Source organism: Pelmatolapia mariae, linkage group LG20 (genome assembly GCF_036321145.2).
Source record: "Pelmatolapia mariae isolate MD_Pm_ZW linkage group LG20, Pm_UMD_F_2, whole genome shotgun sequence".
Lineage (NCBI taxonomy): Eukaryota > Metazoa > Chordata > Actinopteri > Cichliformes > Cichlidae > Pelmatolapia > Pelmatolapia mariae.
In genome coordinates this window covers 7,782,579-7,795,139 of record NC_086244.1, presented here as the reverse complement: position 1 = coordinate 7,795,139, position 12,561 = coordinate 7,782,579, and the positions used below count along the sequence as shown (strand labels likewise).

Genomic DNA, 12,561 nt, shown 5'->3' with positions numbered 1-12,561 from the left:
GGAGCTCTGGAAGCAATCCAACAAATGCTTCAAGCTCTTTTAGACTTTCTACGAGCACAAGGAGTACAAAGAGACAGGCGTGAAGACACACAGTGAGAGGCGACTACACCGGACAAAATGTCTTTAAGGTTCCCAATAGACTCTGTTTCACCAGACCGAATAGCTTTGCTGACTGCCACAGCACTGACCTCCCACTGACACAGAGAAAATGACCACTTTCTACAACTTTAAAATGGCCTGGGGGGGTGGGGGGTGGGCATGAGATACCAGTACTGAAAATACAACAGACAATTGCTGACTCAATGTTTGTCAGGATATGGGAGGGAGGAAAATGTGTCCTTGACACCTTAAGCGGTTTTGGATTGAACACAACTTATTTTGACAGTTAGTTCTATATCACTGACTTTTTTGCAGCCAGACACACTTCATAACAAAAAAAAATCCTTTAAAGAACAAATATTAAAAAACAAACTAAAAGAATGAGAAGAATAACCTCACATGTGATGTCCACTTGTGACGATGACCAGGTGCGGGCAGGTTTCCTGTGCTGTACGCGTGTTATCATTATCAACCTAATGATAAACAGCAGTAACACAGCACCATTATTTTCTACACTCCCCGAGGTGCAATGCAGGCCTATTAGATCCTTAAGCTGATCTGTCTACACACACGCACACGCACGACCTCACACACTAAAAGCCATAAAATATGACTGTAACATATCATACTATTATAGTTTGCTTTTAGAGGCCTCCCTGTCACTCTGTTAATCTAAAGAATGCTGTTCTGGTTTACAAGTAACAGCTGAAAATCAAGCAGAGAAACACGGTGCCGTCCTGATGGACAGGAAGACTTATGGCTGGCCTGGCTAGCAACCTCTTGAATGTCTGGGCTGAGATATATGATGAACAGGCAAACGTGGGAGGACATGGAGTCCCTGGAATTCTTGCAGAGGGGGCGAGCGTGATGAATCTGCATCTGCTCCTAACAGTACGGCAAATGTGGACATACTGTAGTTATCATCAGTGAGGTCATAAGTGGTGAGGTTATGTGTTTGGTGGAAATGCGTAACCTTGAAAACATGAAAAAGAAGGAAATGCACGTCACCGTCGGGTTTTATTGAAGCTAAACCCATATGCCCACAGAGTTTCTAGGAGGCAGTCGCCAGCTGGACGTAGTATACTGAAAGCCAGACTTCTGCCGTTGCTCAATCAGTTGTGGGCTTAGCATCATGAAATCTGGGTGACGATGACATCACCCCGCACCCGCATGAACCGTTTGTGTGACGTGTCAGTGCAGTTCCTACTGGCTGTCTTTGTTTGCTCTCAGTCAAGACACAGTTGGACCATAATTAGACATGCTGCTTCCTGTACAAAGACTTCCCTGTGTAATATTAATCATGTGAGGATAAAGTTGTAAATCCATCCTCTGCGGAAATTCCCCCTCTTTCATCTACTCTCAAAATGGAGAAAAGGGTTCTTTTCTCTTATGGGAACAGAACGTCGGTTTAATCAGATGTCAGCAATTTGAGAAGCTGCGCAGGCCTCGAAATCTGAAAATGATAAGGATTTTAATGTAGCTTTTTTTATCCAAGGCTGTCAAAGAAAGCAAACAAACAAAACCCTAGAAGGGTACTTAGAGAGCACAGACCGATACCAAAGCCAGTGCCTAGTCTTCCAGTTTAAAAGAAAGTGATGTGGATCCAAACCAAAATGTAATAGGCTGTTTCTTCTCCCATAATCCACCTCTCCCCCAGGTTTCATCAAATTCGGGCGGGTAGTTTTTGCGTAAAGCAGCTGACAGAAAGACAAACAGACAGCGCTAAAAATCAAATCACGCTAACGTGAGAATCTGCCTCGTGCCCCGGTGACCTGATCCTCACTGTTTTATGATACTGTAGAAAAATATTATGAGTAGATTTTATGTGGTATTTAGTGAAATTAGTTCATCTTCATGGAATATCACAGCATATAAAATGCCGCAGAATAATATTTTTGGTTCCCTAGCATTCATTTTCTTCTCTAAATTATACCATTCGTCATGCACTCATTACAAAGACAGTCAATTTTGAACCAATTCCAATTGCCTTTAATTTCTAACAGAAATAATACAAGATGCACATTTTTCATCTGCCTGACATCCATTGACTTTATTATTGTATGAAAATGCCAGACTGTGGCTGAATAAACACAAAGAAAAGTCAACATTATTCACATTTATAGATGAAGTATATTGGTTGGTGTTGCACTCTCTGCAAAATCTATCAAAATCAAAGTCAAATGAAGTAAAAACTATTTTTAATCCTCGTGCGAAATTCTAATACTTGTTTATGTAGTGCTTGAAAACTTGTTTATTTCAGGCACACACACACAAATGCTTGAGATTAACTTAAAGGCAGACTGCAGGTAGCAATAAGAAATCATTGCTGGTAAGTGCACACAGACCAAGCCATAGGCTACAACACTGACATGTTGTGTGCTTCTCCTTAATCAAGTTGTAAGTACAACAGAATTATTCAACATTCATCATGGATACCTAAGCTGTCACTGCTGTTTAATGAGTATCAATTAAGCTGTTTCAACAGACTAGCTCAGCACATACTGTAGACACAAACAGGCAGGCACAGCCCTAAGGAGAAGGTTCTTAACACGATGCCGTGCAAGTCTCAGGCACTGTTTAGGTACAGCAGTAAAGCTAAAACAAAGAAAATGTTTGGTATTTTTACCAAGCAATGTCTCTTAGTTTTATGGCAAACACGTAAACAGTATCTGCTTCCAAGATTTTTTTTAAACACTTGTGTTTTTCTGATTTTTTTCCACTTTTGGAGTCTCCCGTGATGATGATGGTGATGCTTTCAAGAAGGAAATTCTGTTTTAGCGCTCTGTAAAGATGTACAGGATGCTTAGGTTGTGGCTAATATTACTCAGTCGACAAAAATAGACAAATTTTATGTATGTGGAGAAAAATGAAGCACTTTACTGATTGATTTTTATTTGACAATATTTTTTGGGACCGTTTTAATAACGCAAAATAGAAATATCACCATAATAATTTAAAAAACACACGAAATATTTATTTACACAGTAAAGTGGAAACTTTATTGTCATTCACGACCACATTTATGTTTCAGCCAATCTGCACCTCAAAGTGTCACGGGGCCGAATGGTAATGTGTTTAATAGAGTGCATGATCCACTGGACCCCCCGCCACGAAGAAAAAACAAACTCTTTATTCCTGTCACTTTACATTCAGTTTGACATTAAAACGTGTCTACTGCTAACAAAAATTGTCAAATGAGCCATTCAGCATTTGAAAGCTGTGCTAATTAGCAAGCTGAAGTTTCTACTCCCCTAAATCAGTGTTTCTAGTGCGAGAAGAGTTTGTTAGATAACGTCACTAAAAGCACTAAGAACACAGAATCATGAGAGTGCTGTTAGGTTTCTAATTCAGTGGGACTAATATGAGTTATTATTTCACCACTTTACATTATGTGTTTAATTTATCATTTAAGCTTTCTGTATCTGTAACAAGTAATACCTAAGATGACCATTAAAATCATTTAATTAAATCTCGTTAAACCGTCTGATAGTCTAACCAGTGTGTGGTTACTCAAATATAAAACAGTTTGACTACAGCAGATTTTTTGGGATGTTTTGATAGTTTATAAAATCCACAAAAATCCACAAAAATTAAAATTATATTATTCCATCTTAACTGTGGCCAGGCCTTTTATTGCTTTTTGGGCATTCGGTCCCTGCGGTCATGCCACTGAAACACATCGGTATAAATTAGACAATTTAAGGTGTTTAAATGCAGTTAATTATAGAATGAAGATTACAAAATACCTCCAAATGACATTTCAGCTTGTTTTCCACAACCGAGTCTATATAATGTGTATTAAAACGAAAAAGATCAGAAACACAGGAATCATTTTGCATTCCAATACGATGGAATACAAAATAGGCTAATTAACTGATTCATTTGAAAGTTTACCAAAGACATTTAAAACAAGGCAAGAAAATTTCTCATTACAAATCTTGATTGGCAATAATAAGAAGTGTGAGTTAATTCTATTTTTCTTTGTCTGCCTAACTGTAACTGAATAGTACAAAATGCGAAAGCCTCTGTATGACCCCCGAAGAGAGACGGACGATCACAGGCCACCAAGGTCAACAGAGCCGGCAGAACATTGACTTGATTCATCAAATTAGCTCCTATGTAATTGTGCTGCATGACGACTCATAAAACACGTAGGCTATAAAGCTGTCAGGAAGCCATCAGCCTCGTGGTAAATGAAGTTACACAAGGTGCAAGGTTCACAACTTCATGCAGTGCTAGAGTAAAGTGTCCAGCAGCAATTCCTCTGGTCATAACCTCAAAGGCTGTGGCACAGGTGTGGATTTCACTCGGGGGGAGGCACAAAACATGCATCCTCCTTAATATTTTGAAGAAATGCGTTTGAACAGACTTTTACTTTGAAAAAATATATGTAATGCTACTGAGAGTCCACAAAGAGGATCACAAAACAAAGATACATATGTGCCACATGTTTTCATCGTGCAGAGATTTTTAACATGAGCAGAAATTTTGCTCATGAATAGATAATCATGAAATATGAATCGGTGCCACATGCACGTTAAAACTATTTGATTCCCCCAACAAAATACACCAAAAAGGACAGAAGAGTGAATCAGGTCTGTATTTGGAGTGTCTTAGGATTCAGGATTATTTAAACGATGATAAATAATTGCAATTTATTTGGTAAAGTTGTTAAAATATGTATTTCGTTTATATAAAAAAAAATCCCTTTAAATGAATGCAGAAAATGGAAAATTTTGTACATAAAGATTTGCTGGAATGCATAAAACGGACTGTTTGAAATTTCCTGTGGCAGGACCACCAGGACCTTGACTAATGTGTCCCATCCAGAGTTCAAATGAAATCCATGCCCACTGAGCCTGGCTATATGCCAGCATTTTAAATTTTGCTTGTAATGTGTAGCTCAGTAAAGGTGAAGGTAAACCCAGCCACTGAAAGTAATTAAATAAATTAAGAAGAGAAACAAACAAACAAACAAAAAAACCCCACTAACATAAATATGCAGATTTTCTTGTGACATTTTCTTCTTTTTTGAGTTAATGAGGTAATTACCACTTAGAAGTATACATCACTGTACTTATCTGGTGCGTGTTTGTGGGTGGTATGCTCTATACTGTGGATGAATACTGCAGGGTCCAGAGCGGGCCTCTTGATAAGGTTCTGGGTTTGCAGAGCAGATTATGGACATTAACGATGTTCTGTCATCCCGAGCTCTTTGTTTTTCTCCCCACGGGATATTTAGTGTCTAGCTTACGATTTGATTATCTTTGAGTCAGAACAGCTAACTTGTAAAAGCACGAGTGAAGTTGCTGAGTTGATGACCAGCACGTGTACATTTTGACATTCGTTTCAATGTGAAAAGAAAGCTCCTAACGCAAGAGCAAAAAGTAATGAATATTAATTCCACTAATTAACTTGATGAGATAATTAGACACATTACCTGTCCAGGCCTTAAGTGTTGGAATAACAATGCTGCACGTTTATTTTTGTGTTTAAGAGACAGAGAGAGAAATATTAACAAATAGTTTCAGTTAAATTCATGAGCATTTGATTTCAGCTGGAATCAAACAGCTGAATATTTTTTTTTTATTTTGAAAATATTTCATTTTTAATAAATAAATACAGCTGGCTGCCTATTTTTTAAGCTCTGTCAACTTATTTTGGTTTACAGTCTCAGATTTCCTTTACCCTTTGCCTTCCTTTGTTTAAGTGTAGCTAAATAAATACATATACTGGCAAACACTATATAAAAAAACTAGCGGCTATAAGCAGCAGCAATGCTTGTGAACACATCACATATCAGGGAAACAATCACATCTCTATCTACTGCTATCTAAAAGACTAATTAATAAAGACTTGATAAACAATTTTCCAAACCTCCAGAACACCTGAACGCATATTTAGTGGTCTGACCTCTGAGGCTCGTGGAGCATGCACTGTGAAGGCAGCTTACCTTTGTAATTGTTACAGATCACACCATTAGCACAATATTGTCATAGCTCCTGCTCCTGCAGTCAGTAGCAGCCGAGGGTTAATTTGCATAATAAATCTTAATTGAAGCTCATTAAGGATTTGATAAGAAGCAAATCAGGTACACCGCGGATAACTTAAGATTAATGCTTTCTCTTTTTTTTGGTGCTCGCATATTGAAGTGAAATGCCATATTCATTCATTACTGGGCATTTTACATCACTTTAAGATATATGATATAAGTTAAAGTAAACTTTTAACACAGGAACGGGTGAAAAACATCTAAATGGGGATCTTTCTCTACTTGAAACTATCAGCCACGTTGCTGCTGAGCTAAAGCAGCGCAGGAACCCCAGATGGTCCCCACCCCTGAAACCTGAGCAGATGTGATTTTTAAATCTGGAGAGGACCTCTTTTTAAGAAACATAATATGTTAAGAGCTTTGAAAAGCCTCTCAGGTTAGGTTAACCTGATCCGGCTGTGATTGTATATAAAAACCTCCTAACCATATGGCCAACATGTATGCTCTCTGACTGACTACACATGTAGGTCAACAACTACAAGACGGATTTCTTCACTTACATCTTCTCGACTCTGCGTGGACACAGACGATGTCCTGACAAAGCAGCATAAACTATGGTAGGAATGTATATCATTACAATAATACAAAGCATATGAGCTGCAGTCCGCTTTACCATAAACCATATAAGACACACCATACCTCCTCTGTGTAATCAATACCAGGTCCTCAGTGCTACTGTATTAACTGTAAACTCGCCTTGCATTCTTATCCTCTAAATCCACATAAATGAACAACCAAAGCTATAAAGTCTCCTCCCTATTTTCCTCTGTAAATCATTACATCTTTAGGGACCTGGACAAAATACCATAACATAATTTCTTTTGTACTTGGAATGTCTAGCAGAAATAATGAGTTTTAGCCTCCTTGCAATAAACTCTCCCAATATTCCAGTTATTGTCAGACTTAATGAGTAAAAAAAAAAAAAAAAACATAACAAGAAATAGTCTCTTTTCTGCAGTGATGATCACATGGAAACATTATCCACATGAATCACCCCAACGGCATATCAAATTGTGTCATTTGCCTGGAAACTAGTGCAGGTCTCTGAGGGAAGGCAAGGTGAATGAGCAGTTGCTGTAGAGAGGTGCAACACTGCACAGGCACTTGCCTTGAGACCAATCATAACAGGCTGTTTTTTCCACACAGGAGAGCGCAGCGCGGAGGAGAGAGATCACTGTGCTGGAGGGCACAGGAGTCTTGGTTCTTATCACCTAGACAGTGCACCACACTGTCTGCTTCTCATGCAAACAAAAGCCTTCCCAAACTATTAGCCATCTACACCTGTCAACTAACTAGCACGCAGGAGAAAATGCAACGAGATCACACTGGAACCACCTGACTTGATCTTACCCCCCTCCCTTTTTTCCCCCCACCGTGGCGAGAATATACAGCAAGAAAACTAGCTGATGAGGAGAAAGTTATTAAAGGATATCTCTATGGGGAGCGGCTGCAAGTTAGAAAATTGCAAGCTTTGCAACAAAGTGTGCATATAGAGTCGGGTTTGCTCATAAGAAAACAAAATTTCAAGGCTGGATTTGATCAAAACAAAATATTTGCCCTGCTGAAATAAATTCACAGAGATATGGTGCATAAAACTGCACTGATTTAATGAGTGCTAATGATAATATCCTTTGGTAACTATTCAAACAAGAGTTTTGCACTCAGAATGAGCACTGTTACAAAATGACTACTACATATTTTTTATTATAAGGGGAGGCTTTTTGCATCTTATTCTGCACAAACTTTCAGTATCTTCTGTATCAAAATAACAAAAAAGGCACATGGAGGCGTTTTTTTTTAGCAGTAACAATCACATGATTTCCAAGGCCAAGAAGATGGTTTGCCTCATTGTTGTCATGCACTGTGTCTTTTCTCTGGAAAACCATGTAAGATTATGGGGTGTACTCTGTAAAAGGGTCCGGCAGTCACTATATGTTGTGCCATGCATAGATTCCTAACTTGTAGCCTGATGCTGCAACCGTATCAAGTATGGGGAGAAGCTCAGTATGTCAAAAAGCATTGTTTGCAAAAAGTCAAATCCATACTCTAGAGTCATAGTCACAGGATAAATATTAAAAAACAGGCATACACGAGATCAGTTAAATTATAGAAAAAACTTCAATCTAGCAAGACCATCGTTCCTTTTAAATCTTAATTAGTGGAATAAATGTAAGAAAAATCACAGAAAAAAGTCGGTACAAAGGCTTTAGACAAAAGCGAGTGAATACAGAGGAACGAGAGCAGTAATGGGGTTTAAAAAAAATACAATAAGACACTCTTGTACTTGCTGCCATTTTCCTCGCAGTTTTTGTCATACAAAATGGACTTCCTTTTTCTACCTAAACTGGATAAACAACATCTGCCTTGATCGTAGGATGTTTTCTGAACAAACCACTTAGGAGGAATTTCTGCTAGCCAATTCCCACAAGCTGCTGTCAGTCACTAGCTGGCACTGCAACACTTAATGCCTTTGTCTGTTCTCCAATTTATCTTGTTAACAGCAAATTGGGCTAACAGTTTGAGGCAGAGAGCTATTGTAAAAAACAGAAAGAGGAATACTCCCACGGCCGCAAAATAACATATGGCTCCCTTCACTCAAAAATGCATCCCGTGCACTTATAGGGCTTTACGTTTACACCATATATAAAGCCGATACACAAATTTCATCCTGGAATCTGCAGCCTGATAGCCTCGGCCTTAGTCATGTTTTCTCAGTAATAAAGTAAAGGTTTAGTGCATCCTATCCCGGACTGGTGAGTAATTGGCGTTTTAAATTACCACACAAACCCTGTATGTAAAGGAAGTAAATCAGATACAACTGTGGTCTCACATTTACAAATACGCCTATTAATAATACAATCCCCAGTAGAGAATGCAAGAGCCCTGAGTGCGGTATGTCCTTTGAATAAATGCTCGAGCTGGAAATTGCGATTTTTTTTTTACCCCCTCACAACACCTTGCAAAACACTATTTCCTACCAAGGGGGGGATACTGCATCTTTAAGAGCCCTACAAAAATGAAACCTATTCCTTTGCATCTTCCATGCTCTTATTTCAATACTCCTCTCTCCTTGTTCCCCCTCCACACATCATTAAACATATTATTATAACATGACTGTCAGCCTGCGCCTCTCTTCGCTCCATTCTTGCTCTGCCAGGTAATCAATTTGTCGTCACTCTCTGTAACCCCAGTAAAGTCATCAAGTGAAATGAGTTACAGCTGCAAAGAGCCTTCAAGAATACAGGAGGAAAAAAAAAAAGAATGCGAGAAAAATGACAACACAGCCCAGGAATATTCCACCGCTTGATAGCACATCCCAGGTCTTGAAGATGAAATATTAATGCACAATTTGTTTATCTGCAGGCCCACATCTCTCCAGTGCCGAGCTGTTAATTTTCTATCGGCACAGACAACGGATCAGTCAGTCATGAACTCTTCACAGCCATTACCGGGAGACATTTTGATTAAGTATTCCTAATGTAGTGGATAGGAAAGAATGAAAACACTCTGCCTGCCAACTTTTGATTGACCATTAAGCCACTGATGAATGTGCCTGTCAAAGAGGAGACAATTACCTCAACAATGAAGAAACTCTTCTGGAAGGCTTATTTCTCTATAGGGCTGACACATTTACCAGAGTACAGGCGAGGCAGCTGAGAGCGTGTAAAGGGATCACTTAGGCATCTACTCAAAAGTTCTCTGAATAAAACTGGGGGCATTGTTTTTAAGAAAAGAGGGCTTTTGGCGACTGAAATGTGGGAAAAATATTTAGTGTGTGACTGTATGGCACCGAGTGTCTATGTGTGTGTGTGTGTGTAAACTGAGAGTGTGCCGGGCAGATAAGGGTCTCAGTATCTTAAGCGGGTATAAAGAGACGCTATTATTGGCAGCGAACAATCACCATCTGGTTGCTACATCCGCAACCATAATAAAGACTGATAACTTCTCAGCACACCACAACCAAGTAATTGCATCCTCAAACGCTGAAATACCCTTGATCAATCTAGTTTTAATGCACCGGCTCGATCGTAATGAGGCAGCCTTTTTGGGAACATTATAATTTACATTAAATAGCACAATTGCTAACGCTGCTTAAAAAGTGGTCAAAGGTAATTTGTGACCTTTTTGTGTAGTTTAGATTTTTTTTTAAATATTATAAGCAGAAATTAAGTTTAGTGGTATTTTTTGAGGGGGTCCTTTGGGATAGAAAAGCTGAGATTCAGCTTCCCTACAGTGTTGCATTAAAAAAGAGAAGCTGTAAACACAAACATTTACAAAACCCTTTTACAACTAACATGCTGGCCTCCAGCGCACACTGCACGGGCCTCCATATAGCGCCGTTTGTGTGCTTTAACAAACAGCAGAATGTACATAAGCATTTGACTAGATTACCCTGCTTCACAAAAAGTAAAAATGCGTGTGTTGTGGAAGTGTGCACATCCTGTTTTGCCTGCCAGCAGCAAGGATGGAGTGTATATGGGTGCCTCTGTGTGTGTGTGTGTGTAAGAGAGAGAGAGAGTGTGTGTGAGCGAGTGTAACCCATTCTCCATTTGTCCATAAGATTATGAAGAGTTCATACAGAGTTCATCTGCTACGGATCCAGCAGCTCCACATCTTTCAGCCCCTCTCCACACTTCATGCGGGTCAAATCAAATGCAGTGAGAGAGGGTTAAAAAAAAAAAAAGTATGGGCAAAGAAAGTTTCTGATCAATGAATGAATAAATGCCCCTTGACATGGTATGAGTATTTTTTTTTCTTTTTTGGAGGGGTGGGGGGCACCTAGAAGGCTTTATTGTCCTTCCTTTCTCCCCCCTTTCTAGTGTTTTCCATTATTAATCTGATTAATCATCCCAGAAGTGCTCTTAAAGCTGCAAGTCTTGCTCTACTGTTTTATAACATTTGACTTTTTACAGTAATTGATACCAAAAACTGGTGTCTGAGGTCCCTGATGAACCCCCCTCACTGGGCTTCTAGAAGGTCCCGAGTGAAATGAGAATTAGTTTCATTTCCGTATTATTAAATTCACTTTGTCTGCGTTCACGTTCTTCTCTACAGGACATATAGTAATCCATAGCCACATGTACATTTATAGAAAACCTGCTCTGATGGGGCTCCTCGGGACAATCTCTTACTAAACGGAAGGATCTGATTCGTATCTCTTCGGGGGTCCCACATGATAAAAGTTTGAAAGGGAAACCCTGTGTTGTAGACACGCTATTCGCAGAATCGTAAAACAAATATCGACAAATCTCACACTCATATTAAAAACAGGTTCTTTTTTGACAAAAAAAATCTCTTACCCGCAGCCCGTTTGGGTGCCTGCTGTTTCCTCCGTGGCATTTTTTTTCTGGAGTCGCAGTTCACTACTGTGCCCAGGTGAAAACTGAATGCGGTCTACGATAGTCCATGCATAGACAGAGAGTGTGTGTGAGTCTTTATTGTGGCTCTCCGACTACTTCAGTCTCTCTCACTATATAAAGAAAAATCCAGTTAGGAATCGTTTTTAGAGAGAGCGGTGGGGGGGAAACAGATGTTAAATCGGGATCGTTCTTTCACCTTCTTCTTCCTCCTACGGGCTGCGAATCTTCTTCTTTCACGATCCGTTTGTGTCCATCAGTGCCACATATGTTGATCGACGCGTGTCAGTCAGTCCCGCAGGCTGTTTTCGGTGGCTAAAATGTGTTAGGAATGCGCGTAAAAAGCGTTTGGTAATGGTACAGTATATTACGCACGGTGCAGGCGAGGGGAGAGGCGATGCCAGCAGACATCGATCCATAGAACAAACTGAACATTAAAAACTCCTCCCTCCTCGCCTGGACTTGATGATGGCAGCGAGACATTTGTTACACTAGATAACCATGAGTTTATTAAAGGAACAGAGGCCAGAGAAAAGAGACGGGAGCACAGGCTGTGTGCTGCTGGGCTGCTGCTTTCTATCACTCTGTGCTCGGCGCCTTTTCATGCAGCTTTTCTTGTTTTTAGAGCCTTTCCTGCAGCTTCCGCTTTGCTCGCTGGATGAAAGACAAGTTTGTAAGATCTCCAGCAGATATGAATGAACTGCAGCAGACACACGGTTATTGTGTGGGTTTAACCGAGTAACTCGCTGAATGTTGGAATAAACCTACTTATCTGAACAGGCTGCTTCCAAAAAACAGTCCGCTCTTTGCAGGAGTATCAAAATGCAAAACATTGTTTTGTTTTGTTTTGTTTTGTTTTGTTTCGGTTAATATTTTCCAAGCTGAATGCAGTTCTGGAGGCCTGATGTAAAAATGCTTTATATGCGTTGTAAATGCTTCATAAAGTCCCTATGAACGTGTAATTGGTCTGAGATTATGTATGGCCATGTCGATGGCACTGTGGATACTCAAATTACAAAAGGGTCCTGAATCGATAATTACAAAACACACAGT

General features: G+C 39.6%; 1 protein-coding gene across 1 annotated transcript in view; it reads right to left on the bottom strand.

Annotated features, from left to right (window-relative positions):
* Positions 1 to 11,953, bottom strand: part of LOC134619046 (teashirt homolog 2) — a 39,519-nt gene extending 27,566 nt beyond the window's left edge. Inside the window, exons 1-2 of the mRNA XM_063464748.1 lie at positions 11,708 to 11,953; positions 11,452 to 11,621 (exon numbers count right to left, since the gene is read on the bottom strand). Coding sequence (XP_063320818.1) covers positions 11,452 to 11,491 — 40 coding nt within the window. The 5' untranslated portion in view covers positions 11,492 to 11,621; positions 11,708 to 11,953. The remainder of the gene's footprint in view (positions 1 to 11,451; positions 11,622 to 11,707) is intronic.
* Between the last annotated feature and the right edge of the window lie 608 nt (positions 11,954 to 12,561).